The following is a 14330-nucleotide window of genomic DNA, read 5'->3' as shown; positions in this document are numbered from 1 at the left end:
CGCTTAGCTGTACACACTGGCTCACCCACACCTGGAGACACAGAAAAGAACCCTTCCCTGGGAGAGAGAGGTGTCCTTTCACCTGAGCACAGATTGATATACCCCTATAGGGAAAGCCTGGACCTCTCTTCCCTGGGCCTGGGCTGGCGCTGGGGTCCAGCTGGGGGCATCCGAGAGCCGTGGGTCCTGCCCCGCCCCTGCACGGCCAGGTCGCCCCGCCCTGCCCCACGGGCCCCAACGCCCGGCCACTGCCCGCCGCCCGTCGGCCCTTCCGCCTCACTCAGCCGCGCCGTGGAGCGGGACGGGCACTGGCCATGGATCGGACAGCGGGCAAGGACCTCGCCCTGGTAAGGGGACCAGGGGTCCCGGACGCCACATCCCTGGCGATCCCAAGGTCCCGAAGCTCCAGGGCCTCGCCTTCCGGACCCTATCTCCCCTCAAATCGGACACTTGGTTCCCAACCCGGCCTCCCGGTCCCTGACCCAGTGAAGTGGCTGGTAACCTCTTAAGGATGGGGGCGTCTCCGAGCTCATCTGGGGGGAGGGGGGGAAGGGGACAGGGACAGACTCCGTGAGCCTGGACCCTAGGACGTTCCCGAATGCCACTCCATCCTCTCAGGACCAGGGAGGAGGGTACCCGCGGCGCCAAGGGGACTTCCCTAGCCCGGGACGCCGCCCCGAGTTTGCAGAGTCTGACCGGGAAGGGGGAGTGGTGCCGGGAGTCCTCGCCCCGGACTTAAGTCCTCGCGGGAGAGGGGCGCCGAGGTCCCGGGCCCCCTCCCCCCGCGGCGCCCTCAGCCCGCCTCCGCGTCCAGGCGCCGCTGCAGGACTGGGGCGAGGAGACCGAGGAAGGAGCGGTGTTCAGCGTGTCCTTACGTCGGCAGCTCAGTCAGCGCTCGAGCCCGAGGGAAGGGCCTGGGGGCAGCCAGGTGAGGAAGGGGCCGGAGGGCGGAGCCGGGCCGCAGGCGACCAGGTGAGGGCGGGGCTGAGTGGAGGAGCCCGCAGGTGAGGGCGAAGCCGAGGGGCGGGGCTGAGCCCCAGGGAGGGGCGGGGCCTAGAGGCAGACGTGGTCGCGGCAGAAAGGCGCCCCGGGGGCGGCCTGGTGAATGGGGTCGAGGCGCGCGGCGGGCCGGTTGGCCGCGCGCTTCCGGAGCGGGGACCTGGGGACTAAACTGGACGGCGGGTGCGCCAGGCCTGGCCTAGGTCCGCCAGGCTTAGTGGGCGGCGCTGGAGGGAGGGGTCGTCGTTAGAGGCAGCCGGGTGAGAGCGGACCGGGGTGGAGGGCTGGGGCGGGAAAGACCAGCGAAGCGCGTCGGGAGAGCTGGGAGCCGCGCGGGGAGGGGTGGGGGCGAGTGAGTGAGGGCGCGGGGCGGGGCCCGGAGGACGACCTGGTCCCGGGCGAGTTGCGAGGGTCATTTGGGCCTGGAGCAGAATAATGAATCCAGGAGGCCGGATTCCGAGCAATGGGCGGGACCAGACGTAAGAGCGCTGCTTAGCGCTGGGCTTAATTGGAAAGGGGGTGCTCCGGGCCACTCCTCTGTGTCCCTTTGCCCGCCCCCCCCTTGCCCTGCAGGCCTCCAGCCCGGCTGCGGACGCCTTCCTCCATTACCGCACGAGCAAGGTGCGGGCGCTGAGGGCCGCGAGGCTGGAGCGGCTGGTGGGGGAATTGGTGTCTGGAGACCACGAGCAGGACCCGGGCTTCGTGCCTGCCTTCCTGGCCACCCACAGGGCCTTTGTATCCACTGCCCGTGTGCTGGGCCTTCTCCTGCCACCACCGCCACCGCCCCTGCCTCCAGGGTCAGTACCAACGGGTAACCTCCGTGTTCTCACCCCCAGACTCTCCTTTGGGTGCGCACTCCTGCATTCCTTCCCCCTAAGCTCCCCCTAGCCTCCCTCTTCTCCTGATGGGGGATTGCTTTTCCCAGGACAGAGATCAAGAAGACAGAGGCAGGAGGTCTGCCCGTCAACAAGAACTTAAGGTTGGTCTCCCATAGGTGAGGGTAGGGGGTCCTAGAGGTCCAAGGTCGATCTGAGGTGTAGGGGCCCCCCGAGGTCCAGAGCTCTGGGCTGGGCTCTGAGGCCCTCCATTCTGACCAGGGCTGTGGTGTCCGTGCTGGGCTCCTGGCTGCGGGATCACCCTCAGGATTTCCGGGCTCCCCCTGCCCACTCGGACCTAGGCAGCGTCTGCACCTTTCTGGGCTGGGCGGCCCCAGCAGGGCCCGAGGCCCGGGAGGCAGAGAAGCTACTGGGAGATTTCCTGGAAGAGGACGAGCGAAAGCAGGAAGACGAGGAACAGCCTGAGGCGTGGACAGGTGAGGAGTATGGGGCACGATAGTGCCCTGAGCAGGACTTTTTCTCCACGACCCGTCCCCCAGGGGCCTTCTCCCCTCACAGAGCTGCTACAGATCTTGGGCAAAGTTCTTAACCCTGTCTGAGCCTTAGTTTCCCCACCTGTAAGATGGACCTTGTGTCTAACATATTAGCATCTGTCTAATCCTCAGCACAAAAAACACTCTACCATTGGGTCAGGACACCCTGTGTTTCTAGCTACAACTCCTCCCATTGCTACTTACCCTAGGAGCCACAGAGAGCCGGATTCAAATCCCAGTTCTGCCATCTGCTGACTGACCTTGACACTTCAGTCTCTGAGCCTCAGTTTCCTCATCTGTGAAAGGGGGGTGATAATAGTATTTGCCTGATTGACCTCTTTATTCATTCAATACATGCGTAGCTACTGGCTCTGGGAAATAACAGTGGACAGAGCTCCCAGTTCCCTAGGGAGGACAACAGTAAACAAGGATATAAGTAAACAGCGAGGGCTTGGCAAATAGTATTATCTTCATTATTGTTGTTATCACGGATTCTCGCTTATTGGAATCTACCACCTGTAACGAAAATACATAAAAAGTCATAGTGCGATTGCTATTTTCTTGTAGAAGAGGCATCAGCAAGCTATCTGGTCCTTTACCGAGTTTGCCCACCCGTGTTGTAGAGAGCTTTGCGGGGGAGGGAAAAATATCTACCTACTTCATTCAGGTCTCCGTTCACTTCCTCGGACCTACTTTCTCTGATCGTCTCCCAGCAAATATATCCCCCTACTCTGCGTCCTCGCCAGCCTTATTTTTCTGCAGAGCACTCAGTGGCCTTGTCGCAGACTCTGTCCCCAGGGGCAGGAACAACCAAGATTTGTTGACTGAATAATTGCATCCTGCTTATAAAGTATCATCTTTCACCCATCTGTGTTCGAACTGATCCCTATCACAAAAGCATCTAAATCCCTAACCCCCATCTTTTAATCCTCAGATTAAAGCGGCCACATTCCTCTCTGCTTTACAAAGTAGCAGCTATTTTTTTCTCTCCCTGGTGACAAAGTCTCGGTTATTTATGTATATTTTATCCCTCCGTCTTCCCTCTTGGTTTTTTTGAGTGTCTTTCTTCCTCTGCCTGCAGGATTTCGCCAGCTGATTTCAAGGCATTAGAGCTAAATGGTCCAATGGGGTAGCTACTAGCCGCATGGGGTTATAGACACTGAACTTAAAATAAAAATGTCAGCGATTTGGTCACACTGGCCACATTTCTAGTGCTCATAGCCATAGTAGACAGCGCGGGTAGCAAAATGTCTCCACCACTGCAGACAATTCTATCGAAAGAACCGCCCTAAGCTGTGAGTTCTGGAAGTCAGAGGAGAAATGAGCATTTATTGGACACCTACTGTGGGCCCTGCTCTGGGACACACTGCATTTTAACATCTTTCTGGGGGGCATTACTTTTTAGTATGAAAAATTTCCGACACACAGGAAAGTAGAGAGAATGATATAAAGAGCCCTCAGACACCCCTTGCTGATTTTTAACAATTAAGAATTTGACACAAAAATGTCTTTTCAGGATAACTTGAAAACAGATCCCATGCTGATGTCACTTCACTCGTAAATACTTAGGTATGCACCTTAACTGCCAAGGACTTTTTAAAAAATATTTATTTATTTTTGAAAAAGACAGAGACAGAGTGTGAGCAGAGGAGGGGCAGAGAGAGAGAGAGAGGGAGACACAGGATCTGGAGGAGGCTCCAGGGTCTGAGCTGTCAGCACAGAGCCCGGCTCGGACTCACAGACTATGAGATCATGACCTGAGCCGAAGTCAGAGACTTTGACTGAGCCACCCAGGCGCCCCGGACAAGGACTTTTTTTTTAAATATAACCTTGTGCCTACAATCTTTTCCAACAAAATCAGCAATAATTACTTAATATCAAAAAATACCTAGTCCAGAATCAAATCCCCCCATTGTCCCTAAATGTTTTTTTTTTTTTTTTTACAGTTGTTTCTTTGAAATCCAAACATCCATTAAGGCACTTGGTCTTCCTTCCTTTTTTTTTTTTTTTTAATTAATTAATTTATTTAGAGAAAAAGTGTACATGAGGGAGGGGCCAAGAGAGAATCCCAAGCAGGATCCACACTGTCAGTATGGAGCCCGACACAGGGCTTAAACCCATGAACCGTGAGACCATGACCTGAGCCAAAGTCAAACGCTTAACTGACTGAGCCACCCAGGCACCCCAGGGCACTTGGTCTTTCATTTCTTAGGTCTCTTTTATTCTATCACATTCTCCCTTTGCCTTTTGTTTATGTCATTGGGCGGGGAGGCGGGGGGATGAGTCATTTGTCCTGAGGAAGGTCTCACATTCTCCACTTACCTGTTTGCTGTCTCATGGTGACATGTAGCATGTTCTTCTATCCCCATATTTGCTGTAAGACCTACAGATTTGATTAATTGAGGTGCAATTTTTTTTCCAATGACAACTTTTTAAAACTATGATTTTGCAACACCATCTGTCCTAACTTGAAATTAAACACAGCTAATTAAATGCACTTACAAAGGTAAGTAAAAAATAATACTATGGTGCTGTAACTCTAATATGAAGGAGAAATAAAGTGAAAGCAGTTCATACAATAATAAACTATGCTTGTTGCTGTGTTAGCCCTTAGGCATGTCTTACTAGGGGACGTGATGACGTGGTCCAGAGCCTTTGTCTCTCATAGCGTCATGGTGAATGTGACACTCACAAACACCAACTAATGTACCACACAGGTGCAGTAGCATAAACACTGGGGACATCGCTTTCCAGAATGGCGAACACTCGTAATTTCCAAACAAAAAGGATCCAGACTTTGACAGTTCTTGCAGTCCTGGAGCCAAACTAATGGGTGGTCATGAGCAAGAGAGTTGGGTTGTAGGTGCAGATTATTGTAAACAGGTTTTCCAAAGACGCAAATGTCCTGAAGTGGCATCTGGAGGTGGAGTGGCACAAATTCACTGAGCCTGTCAGCTCCCTGGTGGCAGATTTCAATTTCCAAAATGTCCCCTAGGGGGCGCCACCACCGAATCCCACTATGGGAAAAATCTTTTTTTTTTTTTTTTTAATTAAGTAGAATCCACGCCCAATGTGGACTTGAACTCACCACCCTGATATCAAGAGTCTCATGCTGTACTGGTTGAGCCAGCCAGGCGCCCCAAAAATCATTCCTATTGATTATTTTATGACAGTCAAGTATGTATGATCCTGTTTGATTTTTTTAAAAATCCAGATAAAGAAATCAAGGCACAAGGGAGGTTAAAGTTCACATAGCAAGCCTGGTAGACAAATTTGGATTTGGACTTGGGACTGCCAATAGCCTTCCCTTCCCTACAAAATTATACCACCTCTCGCCACAATAGGGTAGACAGATCTTATTTTCATATAGGTTCAAAAACAAAACAAAACCCACAAACCTCTCTTTTCTACTCTAACCTGTAAGCACCTGGCTTCAAATCCCTGCCCTGCCATTCCCTGAAGGTGCGACTTAGGGCAAATTTTTCCTGCCTCAGTTTCCCCATCTGTGGAAGGTAGATAACAATACCTCCCTCACTGGGTTACTGTGTTAAATCGCCTAGTGTGGACTACCACCCAAGGCGCTAAATGAACGTTTCTGTTGCTCTGACACCCTTAAAAATCCTCAGGGAGGTTTCCATTTTGCAGATAAGTAAAGTGAGACTCAGAGACACTAAGGCACTCGTCCAAGGTCCCAAAGCCAGTCCTGGATTCGAACCCCTTCTTATACTCCCTCAGTACCTCCTGGAGCTACCCAGACCCCACGCCCAGACTCCCCAGAAGGCTGCTGGGAAGAGGAGGAAGCAGTGGCGCGGGAAGGCCCTGAGCTCCTAGACTTCAGTGTAGACGAAGTGGCCGAGCAGCTGACCCTGATGGATGTGGTGAGGCCCGGGTGGGACGCGGTAACGGGGCGGGTTCCGCAGAGCACAGATCCTACCCACCCACCCCCACCGCCTCCCTTCGCCCAGGAGCTCTTTTCTCGGGTGCGGCCCTGCGAGTGCCTGGGCTCCGTGTGGTCACAGCGAGACCGTCCAGGGGCCGCAGGTACTGCCCCCACTGTGCGAGCCACCGTGACCCAGTTCAACATGGTGATCGGTTGCGTGCTGGGCTCGGTGCTCGGAGCGCAGGGCCTGGCCGCCCCACAGAGGGCGCAGCGGCTGGAGAAGTGGATCCGCATCGCCCAGGTGCTTGTTGGGGGGTGGGGGGCGGGGGTGGGGCACGGGGTGGGGAACAGGCCTGGTGAGAGGCCGGGGACTGGAGGCGGAAGGCCCAAGACAGGGCTCTAGCAACGAGGGGAGGGTTGGGGTTGCGAGGTACCTAAGGGAAAGCCTGGAAGGGGTCCAGGGCTGGGGTCCAGGACGGCAGAGGGGGGACACTGTGGGTTTAGGGATAAGAGGATGGGGTGGGAGAAGGTAATGGGGAGACCGTGGGTTGGAGGAAGGACCGAAGCCCGGAGAAGGGGGCGGAGGTCCCTACAGGGACTGGGTAGGGTAGGGGCGGGGCAAGAGCCTCAAGGCTGAAGAAGAGAAACAAATTGGGGGCCCACTCGAGTGGGAGGCGGGGAAGAGGGGGGAAAGAGGGTAAACGGTTGATACCCACGCGGGGTGAGACCTAGCTTCGGGGAGGAGAGCTCTGGGTCCTGGGGGGATACTGTGGGTACCTCTAGGGCTCGGGGAGAAGCGAGAAGGGAGGAACAGGTGCCAGGTAAGGAGTGGAGGGGCAGGTGGGGGAGAGTGGAGGATCCCGAGGGAGGAGGCTGACTCTTGGTAGCCTGTCAGATGGGGGGGGGGGCGAGTTGTAGGAGTCTGGCCTGGGGTCAGAAGTCTCGGATCAAAGGTGGATCATAGCTGGGGGTCAGGCTTGGGGGTGTGACCAGCGCCCCCGCCCCACCCGTCCAGCGCTGCCGCGAACTGCGGAACTTCTCCTCCCTGCGCGCCATACTGTCAGCCCTGCAGTCTAACCCCATCTACCGCCTCAAGCGGAGCTGGGGCGCCGTTAGCCGGTGAGGACGGGAGAAGGAGGGAAGGAGGGTTGGTGACGCTGGGGCGGGCCCTCCTCCCCCCCCCCCCCCAGCGCCGCTCTGACCTTCCCAGGCGCTGATCCGTGACCCCTCTCTTGCCCCCCGCCCCAGGGAACGGTTATCCACTTTCAGAAAACTCTCGAAGATTTTCTCCGATGAGAACAACCACCTCAGCAGTAGAGAGATTCTTTCCCAGGTAAAGATGGGTGTGGACCCCGAGGATCCCCGGCCCCCAAAAAAGGGACCTGGGGCCGGGCAGGGCATGGCTTGTCATTGTCATAACATTCAGTGTCCTTCCAACACACCTCAGCAATGACCTTCCCCCCGTGTTAGCAGACAGCCCCAGGGCTTTACTGCCTCGGCCGCCCTCCTTACAGCTCACACGCAGTGGCTGCCTTGTTTATTCATTCAACAAATACCAGAAGTTACATGGAGAAGGTCGCTTGGGGCCAGAGTCCTAGCAAAGAGTAAAAAAAATAAAATTGTGCTAGGACTTGACTTTGAGAAGCAAAACTAAAACTTACGTGCCCGCAAGGCAGACGAGGTGTAGGCCAGATTTAGATTTTAACTGCAGCTGGGTGCTGGTTCTTAGGGTGAATCCAGACTAGATGGAATGTGAAGCCTGTTCCTTCGGCCCAGAACATTCTTCACATTCACCTCCTTCAGGTCTCGCTTCGCTTGCTGCCTTATCGCCCTATCTCTGCCTGGTACATGTGCAGCTTGGTTAGTGCTGCCTCTCCCTGGCTAATGTCTGCTCTGCGAAGCCAGGATTTTCTGGTCTCTTTGGCTCACCGCTCCCTCCCTAGCACTCAGAACAGAGCCTGGCCCAGAGTAGCTGCTCAATAAATATCTGTGAGTGAATGCATGTCTCGAATAAGGATAAGAGGTCAAGGAGCAGGGAGCTCTGAATTCAGCGCCTACCGTGTGGCGGGCACTGTGCCAGGAGACTCCTACCATGAGCCAGACAGACGAGGTTCCTGCCCTGGGCGGGGGTGGGGGGATATCAGGCCTTATATAGGGAGACACACAACGCAATAATAACGGCCTAGCGATGATATAATGAATTACCAGATAGAGCGATGCTGTGAAGGCAAGGTTCAGGGTATGGATAGCAGGCCTGTGCCATTCAGGCCGGGACAAGCCTTCTCACCCGGGTTGAGGCCAGCCCTGGAGGAGGCTGCTAATCGGCTCGCTTCCTTTGTTCGGTTTTCCCCGGGTTTGGTTTTTACAACTGGCTGGTGGCCGCTGAAGGCAAACAGGTGTAGGTGGTGGGTCTTGAGACATGTTTCCTGAGAAAAAGGGTCAGAGAGACCCCAGGACTGCTCAGTTCTTCCCTTCCCCCAGGAGGAGGCCACCGAGGGCCCCCAAGAGGAGGACCCCCTCCCAGGAAGCCCGCCCCCAGTGAGTGAGGTGGTTTGGGATGGGGGGACGAGCAGAATCTTCACGGAATGGGGTGCTACGTGATGGGGTCAGTGACGGCTGAGAGTGACTGGAGTTCTGGGGCCACAGAAACTGCCCCCAGGCCCTGTCCCTTACCTTGGCACCTTTCTCACGGACCTGGTTATGCTGGACACAGCCCTGCCGGACATGCTGGAGGTCTGACCCCTGACCCTTGACTCCTGACCCCAGCACCACTTCCCCTCAGCACAGTGGGCCTCCTGACATCCTCCCCTTGACCCTGCCCGCACTCCCTACCCCGGCCCCCTTAGCGCAGTGGGGCTCCTGACATCCCAGCCCCTGACCTTGACCCTCAGTCCTCGATTCTGGAGGCTCCAGTTCAGACAAAGTTTTCCCCCAGGGGGATCTCATCAACTTTGAGAAGAGGAGGAAGGTGAGTGACACTGGGTGGGCATGGGGGGGACGGGGTGGGGGCAGGGCCAGGGCAGCTTCTCAGAGGCCCCGCCCCCTCAGGAGTGGGAAATCCTGGCCCACATCCAGCAGCTGCAGAAGCGCTGTCGGAACTACTGCCTGAGTCCCCGCGCACCCATCCTGGTGGCCCTGCGTGCCCAGCGCCAGCTCAGCGAGGAGCAGAGGTGACTCAGTCCAGCCACCATCCCCCCGCGATGGCACACACGTGTCGCTCCACCTCCTCCGACACCCTCCTGAGCCCCGACCCCCAACCTATGACCTTGCATTTTCCCCAGTCCACCGAGAGTCCCAGTTCACCTCAGATTTTGACCCCATCTGACTCTCTGACTTCAGCCTTTAATGGACAGCTGGCCATTCCAGTCACCTGTCCCATCTGCTTGCCTCCCCACCTTCTGACCCTGTCTGACCTGTGACCCCATTTGTAACCCCAGTCTGGATCTCTGAGCCCAGTCATTGACCCCCGGTTCTGAATAACTGACTCCAACTTTGATGTGCATCTGACCATCCAACTCACCTCTCCCAACCGTTTCTTTTCATTCTGTTGAATCCATTGTCCCGGTCATTGACCCCAATGATCACTCGACTGGGAACTCCATCTTTGACCCAATTTTACTCCTCAATCCCACGCAGCCAATCCCCACGTGACCTGCCAACCAAGCCATCCTTCTCATAACTAATAAGACCCCGGTGGCCTAATAGCCCGCCATTTCCTACCCTGACACTGACACTTGGTGCCCAACTCCTGCCGCACCCCCCCTCCATGCCCCCCAAATGCGGCTCTTCACTGATTCTAGCCAAGCTTTCAGCTCATTCCCTGCTGATTCCTGGCCCCACCCCACCCCATGTGCACCTTGACTCCTCAGCTACCACGTCTCCCGTGTCATTGAGCCGCCAGCTGCCTCCTGCCCCAGCTCCCCACGCATCCGACGGCGCCTCAGCCTCACCAAGCGCCTCAGTGCGTGAGTCTCGGGGTGTGCGTGGGGACAGGGGTGGGCAGAGACGGGAGAGCGCTCCGGGGCCCGAGACTGATCTCCTCCTCATCCCTCGTCTCTATCTTTAGAAAGCTGTCCCGAGAGAAGGGCTCATCCCCTGGTGGGAGTCCTGGGGACCCCTCGTCCCCCACCTCCAGGTGAGTATCCCAGTTAGTGAAAGGAGTGGAGATGGCAGGGTCAGAGGTCAGGGCGGCCGCTCGACCTCAGGCTCTGTATCTCCCTCAGTCTTTCCCCAGGGTCCCCGCCGTCTAGTCCTAGAACCAGAGACCCTCCTCCTGGCAGTCCCCCGGCCTCTCCAGGGCCCCAGAGCCCCACCACCAAGGTACCAAGACTGCCTGCGTGCGTGTGGGACTGTGGGCACCCAGGGCCGTGTGTGTGTGTGTGTGTGTGTGTGTGTGTGCGTGCACGTGCGTGTGTGGTTTCATGACCAGGCATGTACATAAGAGACTGTACACGTGCTTGGCTGAGCACCCTGGGTGTCTGTCCAGGAGACCCCGTGCATCTCCATGGCCCTGTTTGAGGGATTATCCCTCAGTCTGGCTTGTGCTCGGCCCTGGACCCATGAGTCAGCTTGCCCACAGGGCACTTTTGGATGTGATCACACCTTTGCAAGGATATGTGTGTCCCCAGGAATGCGCATACCTAGAGTGGAAACATGGGCATAAATATCCCCAGTATCCACGGGACCATGAACGGGGCTGTTGATGGACTTGTGGATGTACAACAATCATAAGCGTTTGTGTGTATTTGCTGCTGTCCGTGTACATAGGATTTCTCATGTGTCTATTGGCCATGTGTAAGTTTGTCTTTGTAACAGGGCACGAAGGTCTGTATGTGATGGGATGGTGGAGATGTGGGCTCGCGAGTGCACCCTGATTGCCCGTCCCCAGGCTCCAGTTGTGTAGTGGGATATATAAGGCTCCCACCACTCAGCCCCCACCCCCACTGCCTACAGCTGCCCCTGAGCCCGGACCTGGCAGGCCCCCGGCCCTTGGCTTTGCCTCTGAGCGGCTCTCACATCTCCTTACCGGGGCAGCAGGGATCAGAGGCTCGAGTCATCCGCGTCAGCATTGACAATGACCACGGGAACCTGTATCGGAGCATCTTGGTGAGGGGTTGAGCCGGGAACCTGCCGGGGCAGCCCTGCCCTTGGAACTTGGCGGTCACACCTCACCACCCACCTTCTCTTCCCAGCTCACCAGTCAGGACAAGGCCCCCAGCGTGGTGCAGCGAGCCCTGCAAAAGCACAATGTGGCCGAGCCCTGGGCCCGTGACTACCAGCTTTTCCAAGTCCTTCCGGGGGACAGGGGTGAGTAGGGACTGCTTGGAGGCTGGACTGGGGATTAGCTAGGAGGGCAGCAGGTTGACGAGGGTCAAGACTGGCCTTAACAGGGCCATGAGGTGGTTCCACTCGGACACAGAGTAAGGGTAAGATAAAGCAGGGTGGGGGTAAGAGGCAGTAAAATATCCGTGCCTTGATTTTGTGGGGTCACGAGGTTGCCCTGGCTGTGTGAGAGAAAGGGGGACACGACAGGTGTCTTGTTGGGATCTGTGGGGAAATGAAATTGTCCAGGGTCACATGGGAGAGGGAGGAAAGGAGGTTGCCTTGGCTTAAATTTGTAGGATCATGAGGTTGTTCAGGCTCAGCCTGGCGGGGTGGGGGTCTAAAGAGGGGTCTGGGCTTGAGTTTGTGAAGAAATGGGTTTGTCCCAGCTCAGCATGGGGACCCTGAAGTCTCTGAATGTGGCACGCCACGTGGTATTGAAATTCAGGGTAGGGGGAACATGATGATGCCCAATCCAGACACAGATCGAAGGTTCCCCAGTTCTCAAGAAGGAGAGGGCACGACATGAGTTTGGGGGGACGTTAAGAAGGCATATAGGAAATTGTTCAACTATCAAGTGCGAGGGCCACAGACTATACAGGATGGATGTAGGAAGTCAGAAGGTGTCCAAGTTCACGGTGAGGGCGGCAGGAACTTGGCTGGGAGTTGGCCGGGTGAAAAGGAAGTTGTTTGGGATGGGTGACCCGAGTTTGTCCAGCCTTCCGGCACAGGCTGCGTAGACTCCAGAGAGAAATAGCGGGAGGTTGTCCAGGTCCGCGGCGGACGTGGTGGGAGAGACTTGAGGTTGTGCAGGCTTTGAGTGGGAAGTTGTCCACGAGAGGACGGCTCAGCACTGGCTGAAGGGACCCAAGGTGGTTGTGCCAGAGTAAATGGCAGGTTACTTCGGTCTTTCGTGGTGGGATATGAGGTGGTGCAGGCCTTTTACCATCGTGTCCACCCCTGGCCAGAGCTGCCGATTCCTGACAACGCCAATGTCTTCTATGCAATGAGTCCCGCCGCCCCTAGAGACTTTGTGCTGCGGCGGAAGGACGGGGCCCGGCACACAGCTACCATCTCCTCGACCTGAGGGGGCCCTCTTCTCCCTCTAGGGGCCTGGTCCCTGCCACCATGGATGTGGGGAGAGGCCTCCTCTCCCAGAAAAGTCCCATTCCCCCATAGAGCCATTGTGCTCTGTACCGTGTGACCCCCACCCCCCCACCCCCAACTTCATCGAATGCCATCTCTCTGACACTCCCGGTACTTGATCCTCATTCCAAAGCCATCAGTCCATGAGTGGCCGGATGAAGAGTTTCATCCCATAAACATAGAAGGCAGGTGGGGCACGGATGGGGGCAGGGGGGGTCAGACCCTTCCCCAGAGAAATCTGACAACCGGGGGAGTGGGGGGGGGGGGACGGAAGTGGATGAAAACAGTGCCCAAGGTTATGAAACAGGAGATGGGTCTTGTCTGTTCTGTGCCTCGTGTTCTCTCTTGATCAAGATCAAAATTAAAAAACAAAAACTGAAAAAAACCCCAACGGCCTCATGAAAGGGTCTGGGCGAGACATGACCGGATGCCGGAGGGGGAGGGGCTGTCACACACGCAGGGGGCGGGACTCCCCAACATTTGGGGGGGGCGATACGCTGCTTTTCCGCCATGGGTGTGGGAGACTGAAGAAGTCAAGTTCCACTGGCATCTGAGACAAACGACATCATCACCCTTAAGTCAATGGGGTGTGAGGATGAGAGGGGTACCCTGTCTCTCTGTGCTGGGGTAGGAAGAAGAAACAGAGCAGGTAGAGATAAAGGGACCCATAAGGCCACCTGCAACACAGTCGTAACAACAGAAACAACTACATTCATTTTTTTGTAAGTTTATTTATTTATTTAGAGAGTGTGTGGTGGGGACGGGCAGAGAGAGAGAGAGAGAGAGGGAGAGAGAATCCCAAGCAGGCTCTGCGCTGAGTGCGATGCGGGGCTCAGAACCTGACTCGGGGCTTAAGCTCATGAACTGCAGGATCATGTCCCGGAGCCGAAGTTGGACGCTTAACCGACGGAGCCACCCAGGCCCCCGCCACAACCGCATTCTTAGCAATAGTGTGTTCACGTAGGGACTTCTACTCCATGCTGTACATCAACTAGGGGCTTTATATATCTCACTGTTAATCAGGGTTCTTTGTGCTGCGAGTGTTCAGAAACCAATTCAAACAGACATGCAAAACGGGAAACGAATGGCTCGTGTATTCGAAAAGTTCAGTTGAGTCCAGCGTCAGTCACCGTTGGATCCAGGGATTCCAAACATATCAGGATTTTGTTGCGGTCTTTGGGCTCTGATTTGCTGAGGAGACTGTACCCTCCCCCGCCCCCCCCAGCCAAATCTAGCCACCATCTCTGGGAATAGAGCAACCACTGATTTTTAGCTGGCCACCCAGAGTAGAAAACACATTTCCAGTCTCCCTTGCAGCAAAGTGCGGTCATGTGACTAAGTCTTGACCAATGGGATGTGAGCAAATTTTAGTCTGGGTTTAAGGCTTGTGTCCTCCCCTTCCCTCTTTTCTAACCGCCCCCCCCCCCCCCGCGCTGGTTAGAATGAAGCAGTGGAGTGGATCATCTTGGATTGAGGGGGGGTTCATGTTCTTTGAATAACTGAGCAACAAACTTGAAGGTGCCTGGCCCTCTGAGACCAGGGTGCAGCCATACTGTATTGCCACTACTTGGATTGTTCCATAGAGAGAAATAGATGTATATCTTACTTAAGCCA

General features: G+C 55.8%; 1 protein-coding gene across 2 annotated transcripts; it reads left to right on the top strand.

The window, feature by feature from the left end:
* The first annotated feature begins 61 nt into the window (after positions 1 to 61).
* RGL3 (ral guanine nucleotide dissociation stimulator like 3) lies at positions 62 to 12943 on the top strand. 2 transcript variants are annotated; one of them, XM_003981902.6, is made up of 19 exons: positions 74 to 347; positions 815 to 928; positions 1573 to 1796; positions 1925 to 1978; positions 2097 to 2311; positions 6104 to 6246; positions 6334 to 6549; positions 7264 to 7367; positions 7497 to 7581; positions 8730 to 8786; positions 8895 to 8981; positions 9184 to 9216; positions 9297 to 9418; positions 10118 to 10213; positions 10315 to 10383; positions 10472 to 10568; positions 11202 to 11354; positions 11441 to 11555; positions 12539 to 12943. In XM_003981902.6, exons 1-19 carry the CDS (start codon positions 315 to 317, stop codon positions 12655 to 12657), a joined length of 2136 nt encoding a protein of 711 aa, XP_003981951.3. In that variant the 5' UTR covers positions 74 to 314; the 3' UTR covers positions 12658 to 12943. The 2 variants fall into 2 exon arrangements, with proteins under 2 accessions (XP_019673396.2, XP_003981951.3); XM_019817837.3 differs by lacking the exons at positions 11441 to 11555; positions 12539 to 12943 and having other exon boundaries at positions 62 to 347; positions 10118 to 10209; positions 11202 to 11344.
* Positions 12944 to 14330: the final 1387 nt, after the last annotated feature.

Source organism: Felis catus, chromosome A2 (genome assembly GCF_018350175.1).
Source record: "Felis catus isolate Fca126 chromosome A2, F.catus_Fca126_mat1.0, whole genome shotgun sequence".
Taxonomy (NCBI): domain Eukaryota; kingdom Metazoa; phylum Chordata; class Mammalia; order Carnivora; family Felidae; genus Felis; species Felis catus.
This window is presented reverse-complemented; position numbering and strand designations above follow the sequence as displayed.